The 16,248-nt window shown below is 37.9% G+C and overlaps 1 protein-coding gene across 2 annotated transcripts in view; it reads left to right on the forward strand.

The window, feature by feature from the left end:
- The window catches only part of LOC137273701 (nonsense-mediated mRNA decay factor SMG7-like), a 523,786-nt gene that overhangs the window by 246,020 nt on the left and 261,518 nt on the right, over window positions 1–16,248 (forward strand). For both annotated transcript variants that reach the window (XM_067806500.1, XM_067806501.1), the window contains exon 12: window positions 5,473–5,620. In XM_067806500.1, coding sequence (XP_067662601.1) covers window positions 5,473–5,620 — 148 coding nt within the window. The remainder of the gene's footprint in view (window positions 1–5,472; window positions 5,621–16,248) is intronic.

Raw genomic sequence — 16,248 nt, forward strand, 5'->3', positions numbered from 1 at the left:
GGTTATGAAAAGCACCTCTCATTCAGCGAGAGCCGCGTATTGGGGTTTTTACATTTTAAATTCGTACTGTGACTATAATTTCAATCAATCTAGCAGTAATGATCAAAGATTAGCTTTTCTTACGAGAGAGGTTACTTTCTGTATTAATCAGAAGAGCTGTTAATGTGTTTTGATAACAACAGTTTGCAATGTCGGGGGCTTATACAGGCAAATGAACACATGTCTGCAAGAAAAGGGATTATGAGATGTTGGTACAGGAGGTAAGTGTTTGTTACTCGTCATTGGGAGTGAATACTAAGATACTGTGTTTGCACACTGATTGAATTAACAGTGACAAGGTTACAAAACCTTCTTCTAAATTAAATCATTCATTCATTCGTTGTAATAGTCCATATAATGAATCGTAGACATAAATAGCAATGCTGTGTTACACTCATGTTCGTGTAGATTTGAAATAAACCAAGTTACTAATTTAGACCTAACTAATTTGCGACTATTGATTTTTAAAGTTGACAATAATACATAATCGAATATGAAGTGATAACTCTTGCATCTACTCATAATATACATATATAGTACACATAAACCATACAAAGGTAACCGGGGTATTTTGTTCAAGCTGTTTCATGTTTGTTTGAAATGTGATTTTTCAATGCATTTTACATAAGCATTGTGTAAGAAACGTTTGTATTTGATCTCTGTAATTATCTTATCCTGTGTAATGATCACGTGTATCAGATCCATCGTCAATAAAAGGAGGATAATATATCAGTTACGGAACTGATGTGTATAATCATTCAATCAGACAACACTAAATGAGATATGACTTGTGAACACCTCTTTCAACCTCAAAATAACAGCCTCTGGCCGAATGCATGTCCAGGTAAACTTTTGTCCCGTGACAAGTGTAAAACAAACTAATGCGCTGTTACATCATTGGACAACCTGTTTTGTTGAGTCACGCCCATTGTCAATCTTCTGAACCTTGTTTTCTTTCAAAACAAATATAAGTATGTCCATCTTCATAAATATTTGGGGAGATTCAACTTCAAGTCTATACATCACAATAAATTAGCATCGTGTTACTTTTTTAAATTCTATAATACATGTACATGAATTATGGTATTTATTCGTAACAATGTGCAGATTAAATTTAAATGTTCAGCGAACCATTATGTTTGATGTACAAGTAGTGTGCGCAAAAAGTATATGCAAATAAATACCATCTCTACTCAATAGTTGGACTGGGTTATCCGGGGTAAAAATAATCGGATTGTAGCGCTTTGAGCGCTTCAAAGAAAAATAAACTCGTCAAAGTGCTTGTTAGTTCTCTGTGTACATTTCAGGCATCCTTACGATTATATATGTTCACCATACACAAACGTTTAATGATAGCTAGAGTTGATAAAGCCAAAATCTAGCATATCGATTGGTCAACGATCTAACCAATAGTCAATCTGTATCCAAGCTGTCTAGTGACCGAACGTAGTCTTCAGAAATTTAGCCCACGCCCCATCACCTGTCATTTCCAATGTGACAGGTATCTCATGATGCGATTGGTCATCGATAACAAATCAGGGAGTATATTGAACAGTTAAGATACAAAACGACCTATTCGGGAACTTTGATGACGCCCACCCCATGACCCTCTCTCTTATGTATGTGCAAGGAATAGCATTATACAATATGCATACATGTATGTTCGTGCGATAACGTATATTTTCTGCGTTAAATCTAGATGAACCAAAGCGACAAACTGTGAATCTGTTATATGTAAGTCACAGACTAGCTTATTAGTACTTTCCTTCAAATATTCAGTAAACACTAGCAATGTATCAGCGAAAACGCTTCTTTCATAGATTATTAGGCATGTGCGTAAATTCGTCTTTACTGCAATTGACATAGACGTTTTGAACAATTTAATCTCACACAATGATATGAGAGGGACATCATTTGGTTTAAGTATGTCTTACATACAAAGATTCCAAACGTGTGAAGAAAGGCACACTTACATAATCCCTTACTTTATGTGCTATTGAAAGTTTCTTGACACCTCTCTGTAATTATCACATGCAGCAACTGATTCCGTTGATCCATCATCAGTAAAAGCAGGATAGCATATTAGTCATGGTATTGATACCCTTGCTTATCATCATTCAGACTACAGTAATAAGATTATTTAGCGCTACTTTTGGTCTTGAAACAACAGTCTCCGGTAGAATTTATATGTAACCACGCCCCTACTCCCTTATTAAATAGAACAGACTGTCCCGGGATAAGCGTAAAATAAACATGTGTTGTTATTTTGTCGGACAACCCACTTGATGGTGCTACGTACGCTTCATTCTCTGTACTGTATATGCACACATGGGTGCAGTCTGGTGAACCTTGATAGCGATACGATATCAGACAATACACAAATTGTTACATGATAGTGAGAATATACAACCAAAACACAGCATATCCACTGGTCAACAATACAATAAAAAATCAATGTATCCAATCTGAGTGACCAAACGTGCCCTTCAGAAATTTAGGCCACGCCCCATCACCTTGCCCTTCCTATGTGACAGGTTCTCACGATACGATTGGTCAAAGTATCAGCCAATATAATGAGTAAGTGAGATATAATGCGTTACATTCGGGATATTTTATCCCATCACATGACGGGAAGCTTTCTTTAGCATCGAGTAATGAAAAATGTATCATGCAGTATGTATGTGTATGAATGGTGACGTATGTTTACAGCGTTAAATTAAGATGAACAAAGTGACAAACTATAAATTTCTGTATGCTCCATGTTACTTAAAAACCTATTGATACTTTCCTCAGGCCCCCCCTAAGTAATTGAAGGAATTACAGCAAATTTGAAGGAATTGCATCTCAAATGTAAACAAACGCAGCCCACTCGCGAAACAATTGCAGCGATATCGGTAGTTTAGCGGTAATAACAGAAACACATCGGCCCTATTGGAAGCAGTGTCGGTAATACTGGAAACACGCTCGGCCATCTTCGGAGATTTTTCGGTCGTGAGCGGAAACTCACGCAGCAAGACATGGCGTCGTTGGAAGAAACACTCGTCTCGGTGAGTTGTGTTTTTAGTTCCTACTATTACATTTTTATACTTATCCATCTTTGACCACCCGCGTTGAATGCGTTTAGGTATGAGGTGTTGTTGGGGCAATAGCTTATGTTTTTAGGAAAAGATAGTCACTCTAGAAGAGTGTCACAAGTCATGCCCCTGGAGGTTGTTTACATCTGAACATCGAAGTCGTGCCGATGATTACGAACGTTTGTCAATAGCACTTCATAGAAAGAAAAATTATGGCTCATATACTTCTTCATGGCGCACGTTCATGATGTTCGTAATCATCGGCACGACTTCGATGTTCAGGTGTAAACAATCTCCAGGGGCATGACTTGTGACACTGTTCTGCAGTGACAATCTTTTCCTAAAAACATAAGCTATTGTCCCGACAACACCTCATACCTAAACGCATTCAACACGGGTGGCCAAAGATGGATAAGTATAAAAATGTAATAGTAGGAACTAAAAACACAACTCACCGAGACGGGTGTTTCTTCCAATGACGCCATGTTTTGCTGCGTGAGTTTCCGCTCGCGACCGAAAAATCTCCGAAGATGTCCGAGCATGTTTCCAGTATTACCGACATTGCTTCCGATAGGGCCGATGTGTTTCTGTTATTACCGCTAAACTACCGATATCGCTGCAATTGTTTCGCGAGTGGGCTGCGTTTGTTTACATTTGAGATGCAATTCCTTCAAATTTGCTGTAATTCCTTCAATTACTTAGGGGGGCCGTTCCTTGAAATAGTCAGTAGGCACGAGCAATGTATTGGCCAAAAATGTAGACGATTATAATTTAAATTCCACCCTCTTTTTAAACTCTATTATAAATAATATATTATAATTCAGTCAATACGATGAGAGAGACAGGAGGAATTTGTATATTTGTTCATCTCGTACGTACAAAGACCGCGTAGGTGTTGATAAAAATACAGCACACAAAGGCAAAGGGGTATAAGAGACACATGTAATAAATTACATGAAATGCTGTAATATATGTATTCACATCGACCTCTTTTCCATCTTTACAACACAATTAAATAATCAGTACTTGTTTGTGAGACTAGACAGTTTTCTGTCATATCCGAGACCTGCCAGGGAAATCAGGCATGATTAGCACTAATTAGCCTCGTAGCAGCAATCAGGCAGTCAGCGAGGGGTGCCAGGTGTTGGGCAGTGGAGCGGCTCCAGGGCTTAATGAGTTAATATTAGATATAAATATGACTACGACTACCTCAGGGGTTTGAAAAATAAATGTTGTCCAAAACTTTTGTGTGCATAAATTTCTTGGTTTTTTATCGTGCACCAATAAAAGCACTCTGCTATGATTTTTATCCCCCCGGCATGTAATGTGGGGGAATATAGTCAACGCCTCTTCTCTCTGTCCGTCCGTCCGTCCGTCCGTCCGTCTGTCTGTAATCATTTTGTTTCCGGAGCATAACTCAGAAACCGTTCAATATTTTTAGACCAAACTTGATAGATACAGTAATCTCAGCCAATGGGTGTGCCTTTCACTATTCACAGATTTTTGGCATATATATTATTTTTGTTTTTCCAATGAACATTTTGGTGTTAGTCTTATGGTGGGGTGGGCTTCGTTTCCGGAGCAGATCTCAAAAACCGTTGTGCAAACCTTGGTAGATATATCAATCAGAAGCTGAAGTGGTGCCTTTTGCTATTTCCAGGTTTTTTTTATTTATTATTTTCTCAGTTTCCAAGGAAACGTTTCGGACTTAGTATCAAAATGGAGGGATGTGCTTCGTTCCCAGAGCACAACTCGAAAACCATTTCATATCTTTCAGCAGATCTTGGCAGCTATATGAAACAGATCTTGAAATTGTGACTTTGCTGGTTACAGATATGTGGCAATTATAATTTTCATGAATTGCATGGAAATAATTTAAACAGTCTAAAAAAACAATGAGTAACTGTGAGATTATTTGTCCTTTCAAACATGTAGGGGCCGAGGGGATTGTCATCTTCTGATGACTCTTGTTTTTCTTGTGCTTGTTCCGTTATCTAGCAGGGTTGACCAGGAGCATGTAACATGAACTGTTTTAAATCAATATATGTTCATGTCTGTCTGCATCCCTCAAATTACATGACTGAAAGTTAGAGCTGACCAGCAGTGAGCTCTCCGAGCGTACCTTATGGAACATTAAAACCTAACATTGGCCTGATGTCCATGACATATGATTAGACCTAAACCTAAGGTGAATGTCCCAGATTGAAGTTTAACGTGAACACATGCCTGTTTGAATGTCCCTGATAGAATGTTGAATCAGAACACAGGCATGCATTAGTGTAAGTGATGAAATGTTCGTGCTAAAATGTTGCACCTGTAGAATATATTGCATGAAACGCCTACTTTTCTGTCCTTGCAGTGAGTGTTCTGGATGTCTTGTTGCAAGCAACTCCTAAACAGGAGCAGAAAGCAAGAGAGTTCTTCACCCTCACTCCCATCAAAGTTCTACTTGATTGGCTTCACCTCAATCCTCATGCATTCCGTAAACCACATCTAACTGAATCAAGGTGGTAAGATGTTTTAATTGGCTTGCATATGTTTGCAGTGCAGTGGTGGAAATAAATTTGAAATTGCTTGCGTACTCCGATACAGTGACAATGTAAAATCATGTGTCGTGATACTGTTTCCACAATATTGAGCAATTGTCAAGTTGAATTTTTAGACAAGCAACGTAATTAACATTGGAAAGTAAACTGGACACCACTACAGGGTGTTTGACAAATTTGCTTGCCCAACAGAAAAATCACTGGACTGCGACGTTGGTCAATGGGTTATTTCCACCCCTGCAGTGATTACTCAAAAGGAGTATTTTTGAAAGTTTCAATACATTTTACAATTAAGAACAAAAAGCTTGAATATTTTCCTCTCAGTGCTGCTGTTGAACCCATTCAGTAGTTTAACTGCATGATTACATTCTCAAATAAAACTACTTGGATTTACATTTCATTCAAATTATGTATGGAATGAACGAATGCTCAGCTTTTTATTCCCCCAGCATGTAACGCATTTCTGGCTTCGTTCCCGGAGCACAACTCGAAAAACATTTCATATCTTTCAAAAGATTTTGGCAGATATATGAAACAGATCTTGAAATGGTGACTTTTCCTCGTTACAGGTGTATGGCATTTATATTTTTCATGAATTCCATGGAAACAATTCAGACTTGGTCTAAAAACACAATAAGTAACTGTCGGATGATTTGTCCTTTCAAATATGTGGGGGCTGGGGGGATGTGTCATCTTCTGATTACATCTTCTTGTTTAATATGTCAACTTTTAGTTGTTTACATACCTCAAAACGGAAAGGCAGCTATATAAAATTTATCGGTCAAATTTCTCGCCACACAGCCACAAACAACCGACAGTGGTGACTTCAATAGTTAAGGTCCAGTAGTACACTTAGTAGGCCAGAATTGATAGAATTGATAATAATCTCAACCCATAGTTGTGCCTTTTGCTAGTTACAGATTTTTGGCATTTTTATTTTTTTTTTGTTTTTCCATGGAGCGTTTTGGTCTTAGTCAAATGGTTGGGTGGGCTTCGTTTCCGGAGCAGAACTCAAAAACCGATCGTGTAACTGACAGCATGTAATTGCGGGGGGATATAATCGACGCCTCGTCTGTCCGTCCGTCTGTCTATCCGTCTGTAATCATTTTGTTTCCGGAGCGTAACTCAGAAACTGTTCAATATTTTTAGACCAAACTTGATAGATATAGTAATCTCAGCCTATGGTTGTGCCTTTTGCTATTTACAGATTTTTGGCATTTATATTTTTTTTGTTTTTCCAATGAACATTTTGGTGTTAGTCTTATGGTGGGATGGGCTTCGTTTCCGGAGCAGATCTCAAAAACCGTTAAATATTTTTGTGCAAACCTTGGTAGATATATCAATCGGAACCTAAAGTGGTGCCTTTTGATACTTACAGGTTTTTGTGATTTATCATTTTCTCAGTTTCCAAGGAAACGTTTCGGACTTACTCTCAAAAGTGACAGGCGTGTTCTGTTTCCTGAGCAGAACTCAAAAACTTCTTAATATCTGTGAGTGTTACTTGGTAGATATGTGTGGCAGACCCCAAAGTGGTGCCTTTTGCTATTTACAGTTTTTTATGATGTATTATTTTCTTGGTTCCATGAACACGTTGCTGACTTCGTTTCCGGAGCACAACTCGAAAACCATTTCATATCTTTCAAAAGATCTTGGCAGATTATGAGACAGATATGTATGGCATTTATATTTTTCATGAATTCCATGGAAACAATTCAGACTTGGTCTGAAAACAAAATAAGTAACTGTCAGAAGATTTGTGCTTTCAAATATGTGGGGGCCGGGGGGATATGTCATCTTGTGATGACTCTTGGTGTGATTTATTATTTTCTCGGTTTCTATGGAAACGTTTCAGACTTAGTCTCATTGTGGACGGATGGGCTTCGTTTCCAGAGCAGGACTCAAAAACTGTTCAATATTTTTCTGCAAAAGTTGGTAGATATATCAGTCAGAACCTAAAGTGGTGCCTTTTGGTATTTACAGGTTTTTGTGATTTATTATTTTCTCGGTTTCCATGGAAACGTTTCGGACTTTGTCTCAAAATGGAGGAATGGGCTTCATTTCCGGAGCACAACTCGAAAACTATTTAATATCTTACAGCAAAACTTGTTAGATATGTGAGGGAGACCCCAAAGTGGTGCCTTTTGCCATTTACATAGTTTTGGCATTTTTATTTTTCCTGGTTTTCAAGGAAATAATTCAGACTTAGTCTCAAAATGGAGGGTTGCTCTTCGTTTCCAGAGCACAACTCAAAAAAACATCTTGGCAGATATATGAGACAATCTTGAAGTGGTGCCTTTTGCTGTTTACAGATATATGGCATTTGTCTTTTTTTAAAGATTTCCATGAAAACAATTCAAATTTAGTCTAAAAAACACCAAGTAACTGTCAGATGATTTGTCCTTTCAAGTATGTTGGGGTAGGGGGGATAAGTCATCTTCTGATGACTCGTATTCTTAGAAAGAATTTGTTTCCTAGTTTCATGGCTACAAGTTTAACTTTCACTCATTGTGTTGTGTTTGTCCAGTCCATATCTGTAAAACTTATAGCTCTTCTGTTATGAACATTGTATCATGGAAAGTGTTTAGGTTAAGAACAGAGGATGTTTCTCTATCACGTCAGGAAAGAATTGTGCATAAAGAACACTTGCGTAATGGGAACGACTTTATGTCATATGACCATGATGCCTTGCCCTGTGTGTTTGTGCACTCAGAATTAAAGCAGTCCTGTTCCCAGTTCATGGATGTAAAAGTGCAATTAAAAACCATCAAATATCTCAAAAAAGATATAGTTTATTTACAAAATATAACTCAACAAGGACAACATAAACAGTAAGTCGAGTTGAACAAATTCCTGAGAAAAATATACAAATGCCTTGGAGGACTTCAATTTTGCATCATGTATATTTTTTTTCTCAGTTTGCCACCACCCTGAGTGTTGTTTTAATGGATTAGGGACTCCTGCTCAGTGAATTCCTTGCAAGAACAACTTTGCAAAATGTTCATTGATATGAACAAATATGTATGTGATTGCGTCATTTTACTCATCTTGCTGTGCCAGCCTTCAACATGGCAGGTTGTTCTGGTACTATTGGTTTTGGAGTGGTCCCATGTGACTTGACCATCAGTCTCCACCCATTGCTCTGTCATGTAGTCTTGACATTGAGCAGTGCTGGATCACGGGATGGCCTAAAAATCTGGCCAAGAAAAGTCGGGCTGGGCCGGACCACCGGGTACTACTAAAAATGGATTGCAGAATATTAAAACGAAATCTGCGGATTTGTGTAGCTAGAATTCCAAGTATAGTTTGGTTGAAAATGTATAGTTAAAACCAACATTTGTGTAGCTAGAATTCCAAGTATAGTTTGGTTGAAAATGTATAGTTAAAAACCAACATACCGAGAGTCCCAGAGAAAAGACATTGTCTTCTTGTTATGTTTTGTCCTTGATATGTCTGTGTGAGAAGGTTACTTACTTCTCTTAGCGCGTGAGGTGTGACATCCTGGTGTTCTGGGCAGGAAGTGACAGTGTTTTTACAGCTTTTCTTTCCTTAATTAAAACAGTTGGGGTTTCCTAATTAACTTTTATTGTCTCATGCTGAATCAGCAGAGGATGTTTATGTTAAAGAAGAGCGGGCATTGGCGAGAGCCAGTGGGCAACTGTTACATGATTATAAATTTGTGTTAAAAGACATATATTAAATCACAATATATTATAAAGGATCAAAAAAAAGGAAAAATGCATTCGCATGTGCAAAAATCGTATGAATGCCATAAATCCAGCGAAAAACCAAAAGCCTGCGAGTATGCAAATGCTTAAATTTACTAGTACACATGACAGACAAAATGCAATAAAATCTACCTAAATAACACTTAGCAGAGCATGTGGAATCACGTTTCCTCAAAGCGCAGCACTCTTTTCTGTATAGTCTGAACACACACACTGTATTACAAGAGTTTGGTCCGGCTTTGCACGTTCCGTCAGAAGCATCTTTCATCTGTCAAATGTATCTTGAAGTGTATTTAAATCCATAGATTGGTATCATATCTACCTAAACGTCACATTGTAGTGTTACAAAATGCAACATGTAAAGATAGCCGGTCCCTTAAAGTGAATTACCTGTCTTTCCAACATAACTTCGACCAAAAGTGTTAAGTCTCTGTTCGTCCAGACTTGGCCTGACCTTTCAAAAACACCTTATGCCTCACAGATGTATCTTAAATTCTATTTAAATCCATAGTTTAGTATCATATCTACCGAAACACGGCTTTTCAGAGTTTCAAAGTGTTGTATTTGAAACAAACATGTTGCTCAAAAAGAACCCTATTTTCTATACATTCTCAGTAGAGACATAGTATTACAAGTTTTCGGTCTGGCTTGGCGCGACCTCTCAAAAGCAGCTTACACGTAACCCATGTGTCTTGAATTGTAATTAAATCCATAGATTAGATCTACATGTACCTAAATATCACCTTTCCATGTTACAACATGTAAAGTGAAGCCCTTTTCGCTCTCCATTCTCCACAAAGCCTCGACCAAAAGTTTTAAGTCTCTGTTCGGCCCGACCTTTCAAAAACACCTTATGCCTCACAGATGTATCTTAACTTCTATTTAAATCCATAGTTTAGTATCATATCTACCGAAATACGGCTTTACAGAGTTTCAAAGCGTTGTATTTGAAACAAACACGTTGCTCAAAGTGAACCCTATTTTCTGACATTCCCGATCTCTTGTGGGACATTGGGAACTTTAAGGTAGGAAACAGTTGAAGAATGTAGGATTTTGCACAGAATGAGGATTATTTCACATGCGTAGTCATAATATATCATTTGATATTGCAAGCTACAAAGCGCATATTATATTTTGATTGTCCATATGGATTCATTTCTGAAGTCATTTTTAATTCTAAATTGCTTCCAGTTCATCATCGTCCATGCAGGGATTAATGACCTGGCGTACATGCCTAGGACGCCTGGACAGGTCTTGGTCAACTTTTCGAAACTGGTTGATATTATAAGGAAACGGAGCCCAGAGTATTTCATCTAGTTTTATGTATCTGTTTAAAAAATGACATTTGAATGCCTGTTAAGTTTTTATGAATAAGAACTGTTTAATCTGACATTTACTTATACAACGCTTTGAAACTCTGTAAAGCCGTATTTCGGTAGATATGATACTAAACTATGGATTTAAATAGAATTTAAGATACATCTGTGAGGCGTAAGATGTTTTTGAAAGGTCACGCCAAGTCGGGCTGAACAGAGACTTAACACTTTTGATTGAGGCTATGTTGAGAATGAAGTGAGAACAGGCCTTCACTTTAAGGGGCCAGTTTTCTTTACATGTTGCACTTGATAACATTATGAAGTAGTATTTAGGTACATATGATACCACTCTAAGGATTTAAATACCTTTCTGCATACATGAGTTAGGTTTAAGTTGCTGTTGAGAGCTTGGACCAAGTCGGACCGAAAGTTTGTGATACCGTGCCTTTATTGAGAATGTCTAGAAATTAGGGTTGACTTTAAGCACCGTGCTTGCTTCAAATACTAACGTTTTGAGACTTAACAAAGAGGTATTTAGGTAGATAGAATAGTCATCTGTAATTGTAAACACAAAACAGTACAGCTGTTTTTGAGAGGTGGGGCCAAGTCGGGCCAGGTCGGGCCAGGTCACTGGCCACTTATACGGAAAGCCAGGTCACTTATATAGCACTCTAGAACGACTTCCGACATGGGTAAAAGTTCACCTACTGATCACGGATGTCTCCGCCAATCAGAGCCTACCTAACATATTTAGCACCAACCACGTGGCCTACCCAATGTATTTAGCGCTACGATGGACAGCCACCCCGATCGGAAAGTTATCCCGTAACCAAGGCAAGTGAAACAATGTACTACAAGACTAACCAATACACAGCTATTCTGTATGTGGTATGTAATGATGAAATATACATTTATGCACCCCCATGCCCTGTACTTAGGATAGAATTTAACCCAGTTTTTCTACACTCCTCCCCCCGAAATTAAAGTTATTTTCCCCAAAATCACTTTATCCCTAAATCAACAAAGAAATAAAATGGCTCCTGATCAAATCATTCAGGTTTCCTGCCTGAAGAAAAAATGCAACAATGAACACAAAAACAAAATGCGATAAATGCGATATGACACGAGAGGTATAGTTCAGGAACTCGGGTACAAGAGATCCCAGTAACCCGGTGGAAAGGATCTCATGGTCTCCTGTTCTTCTTCCTCCTGTTCCTCCCGGCTCATTCGTCGTGGCATGGATCTCTGGCGCTGTTTTGCTTCCTCCCTTGCCATCTGTCGCTCAAGGGAGAGGTGTGTCGTCTCGGGCCGACAAGGTAGGATGGCATCCTGTGGAGGGATATAGCGTCGATTCTCTCTGGAGACACCAACAAAAAAAACCTAACAATACATGACCTAGTTTAATGTTCGTTTAATGTTCCACTCTTTAAACGGGGAGGGAATGACCCGGAAACAGGATCTGAAGGGCGATTTTACCTGATGTTACGCGGTTGACTGAAGTTAGACAACTGAATACGGAAAGCCAGGTCACTTATATAGCACTCTAGAATGACTTCCAACATGGGTCAGAGTTCACCTACTGATCACGGATGTCTCCGCCAATCAGAGCCTACCTAACATATTTAGCACCAACCACGTGGCCTACCCAATGTATTTAGCGCTACGATGGACAGTCACCCCGATCGGAAAGTTATCCCATAACAGAGGCAAGTGAAACAATGTGCTACAAGACTAACCAATACACAGCTATTCTATATGTGGTATGTAATGATGAAATATACATTTATGCACCCCCATGCCCTGTACTTAGGATAGAATTTAACCCAGTTTTTCTACATAACGAACTAACAAAAAGGCCCTGAATGATAAAATATGCATACATAAATACATGTCTTTCATATATACAATACATGTCATGTTATGCATTCAGTATGATGAACACCGTACTATTGTTATGTCTGATAACTGTTAATTAATCGTGCTGATTTAAAACATGTACTTTGATATTTACTCACATAAATGATAATTATAATTGCAAATATATACAATTGCAGTCTAAAAACAATACCTCACCTCATCTCAGGGACGCAGGCAGACTAGGCCAACAGCTTAATAGTGTATCTCAGTGAACCTAAATAAACAAAATACTGCCTAAGTATGCTACTTGTATATATACATAGATATACTTCATGGATAGCATCAGTGTTCACGTAAATAGGGTAACTTAATGACTCTAATACACACACAAGATATACATATAGAAATTAAACCTTATAGTAAACATGTATGATACACATTACTGTACCATGCCAATCATATACCGACTATACATACATATACATGATATATATACATGATACACATTATAGCATCATGGTATAAAATACATTACTGTTCGAATAACCGCATGCCAGTATACTAGTGTACTGGTACAAAATACGTTATATATTGGGTCTAAAATACTAAGTATGCATATGTTTACAAACACTTAACATGTGCTAGAAATGATGAAACACTAATCCTTGAAACATGTAATCTAACATACTAAATCCTATTAGCCCTATTGTAATTTGATATAAAAAGATCTAACTTAACTTACCCCCTAATGTGCTGGTGTTGTGCTGTGCTCATGCAGAGAAAAATGTGGACTGCCACAGGTGAAAGGCAGTACAAAGCTTTAAATATAACAAGAGGGTGAAATCCATCAATCCATCGGCCCGGCCCGACTTTTAGGCCATCCCCTGGATCACCAAAATCTGCTTCAGCCAGAGCATTCAGCCACTCCTCTTCTTTATCTTGCTCTCATACAAGAGGTAAAACTTTGTACTCCTGACTAAGACCGCCACAATTGTTAGGTACAAACCAAAGACATATATTCACAGGATTGGAAGCCTCAGGCGGTGTGCGCCGCATAAGCTGGCCGTGTTCACTCGCAGAGCGTGAGAACATTCCTCCAGCCGCGACGCACGATTGGTTAAATTCTGACAATCTTGTGCTTGCGAAATGCTTCCTTACTTACCAAAACATCCAGATAACGCAGCTGTCAAATTTTCAAAACGCTAAACGTCATGTGTATGTGCGTGTCACATGTCTTGTACTTGCATGGATGATTTACTCATCTATTTCCGATAAACGTGATCGCTATCCATCTACCAACAAACAAAGACGATGTCAGATTATTTGTATTGGGACGAATCTGATGTCGATTTATCGGCAATGTTGGGTGAATGGACAGAGTACGAATTAGACTTCAGCTGGGATTCATGGTCTGAGGACGAAGATAAATGTACTCACCGATCTATGACAAAGACCAAGACAGAAAGCACAGACACACCCTCTCTAAAGAAGACACCTTACCAATGTCCACTGTGTCCTAAAAAGTATTTGTCCGTGTCAGGTTTCAGGGGTCACATCGTCAACAAACACAAACAATCCGATGTAATAGGTGAGGGTACTAATAAAGTGAATATGTCAAGTTATGAAATGGTCAGACATAAATGCAGTTTTTCTTATCCAAATTAGGGCCAGTGTAAATTCGATGAATAAATTTTTTGTGCAACTATCACAGTTAATTGGAGGTATTTATAGGCACTGAATCCTCTCTGCTGTATCTAATGTTCAGATAATCTGTAAAAGCTGGGAAACCTTTAAATAATAACAATTAGTCCTACTGTTACCTGTACATGTACTTTCAATAAGCAGCTGGAGAAAATCAATATTAACATATATATTTTTCTGCAATCAGTCAGCACAAGGTGTCAGACACATAGAAAGCTGATGACATTGCTGATACACCCGTCTACAAGAAGGTTATCACAAGCACATCAAGCAGTATAACAACCCTGATGGACAAGTCCTTTGCACAACTGCTTGAGTGTGCAGTCATGGAAGTGTGCAATAACCCAAATCACAATTCCATCGCATCTAAATCTGGAAAAGTCATGGTTGATATCAGCAAAGCAGTGATTTCTTAGTAACACCCATAACAGTGCAACACCTTGAAGCAATAATTAAGCCACCATTACTTGATACATTGTCTTTTTTAGGCATGACAAGTTCTTTCTCCTGTGACAAGGAAGCAATGTTCAGTAAATTTCATGCCATGAGGACAAATTTTGAATTTTGCACCAGCCTGAGATCAGTGATCATGAAAGTTTCACAGGAGACAGAACAGCATATTCACCTCTTTATTCAGTGTTTAATTAATAATTTCACTAAAAATGTGCAGAAGGACACAGAGAAGTCTTCAGAATCCTTTACCGACCAAGACAACTCTGTGCTCTTCTACATCTCAGGATACCTGATTTATGCCATGGAGAAAAATCAAAAAAAAAAAAGGAAATACAGAAGAATGAAGATTTTATGGATATCAACTTCTTTATATGAGAACACAACGTTTCGGAGTTAATGCTTACTCCTTCATCAGGTGAAGGAGACCTTGAATTTGTATGATCTCCACACTGATTCAAGGACAACACTGAAGGAGACTATAATGCAAGATGTCACCATTTCTTACTACTGGGACAAGCTGACCAACTCTGAGGAGAAATTAAAAACATCAGTCTTAGAGAACATTGTTGATCTATTCCTAAAACTCTGTGGCAGGGCCGTTGCAAAACATGTAGTAAGACAAACTGAAAAGGAAAATGCCAAATCAATTATGAAAGGAAAAAAATCCCAGTCTCTGAGGTAAACGTCATATGTTGAAATGTAAATCCTTAAACAACTATGCCAAGTCAATGCAAGTTTATCAATGAATGGCAAGCATGTCAGTTCCCTGTTTCTGATCATCACTAAGGCATACATACAGTGAGATGATTTATTTGAGCAAAATCACACCCAAAATACAAACTTGTCTTAATTATGCACATAATGTGCATTTACATTTTCCTTGTATTATACATAAGGTACAAAAACAGCCACACATCTCTTGCTACATCACTATTAATCACTGCAGCAAAATTAATAATGGCGTGATAAATACTAAAATATTTCTTAATGTACACGATATCTTTCAAAAAATATATGTCATTCATCTTCCACTGGAGACAGGAATCCTTGCAATTAAATGATTTGCAATACCCATTTTCAAAAATAACATGTTCCTGTATACATTCTTCAGTCACTAAACTAAACATACAACATCTGAAACAGATTTGAATTTGCTTCTTTCATGGGTTAAACATACAGACGAATACTGGGATTGAAATTAATCATCATACAATATTTGCTTACATATCATTAAATGGAGTTTTCTTATGCCATAGTTCCTATTTCAAACAAAGACAAATCCATTATGACATAGAAAAATTTCTATCATTGTTGTCAATTAAACTTGAGCCACAATAAGATATGAAAAAACATAACATATTGTTTTGGTAAGCCATTATCAGGCCTATATAGCTATCCACACCATAATTTATTCACCTTAGCCTTTCATATGCAATTTCCAAAGGTACCCTTCCACATTCACATTCAGCTGTATAGTATAGATTTTCGAACATAAATACACTTTAACAAAATTTAATTTGGATAGATTCCAGGCCAT

Source organism: Haliotis asinina, chromosome 2 (assembly GCF_037392515.1).
Source record: "Haliotis asinina isolate JCU_RB_2024 chromosome 2, JCU_Hal_asi_v2, whole genome shotgun sequence".
NCBI classification, from domain to species: domain Eukaryota; kingdom Metazoa; phylum Mollusca; class Gastropoda; order Lepetellida; family Haliotidae; genus Haliotis; species Haliotis asinina.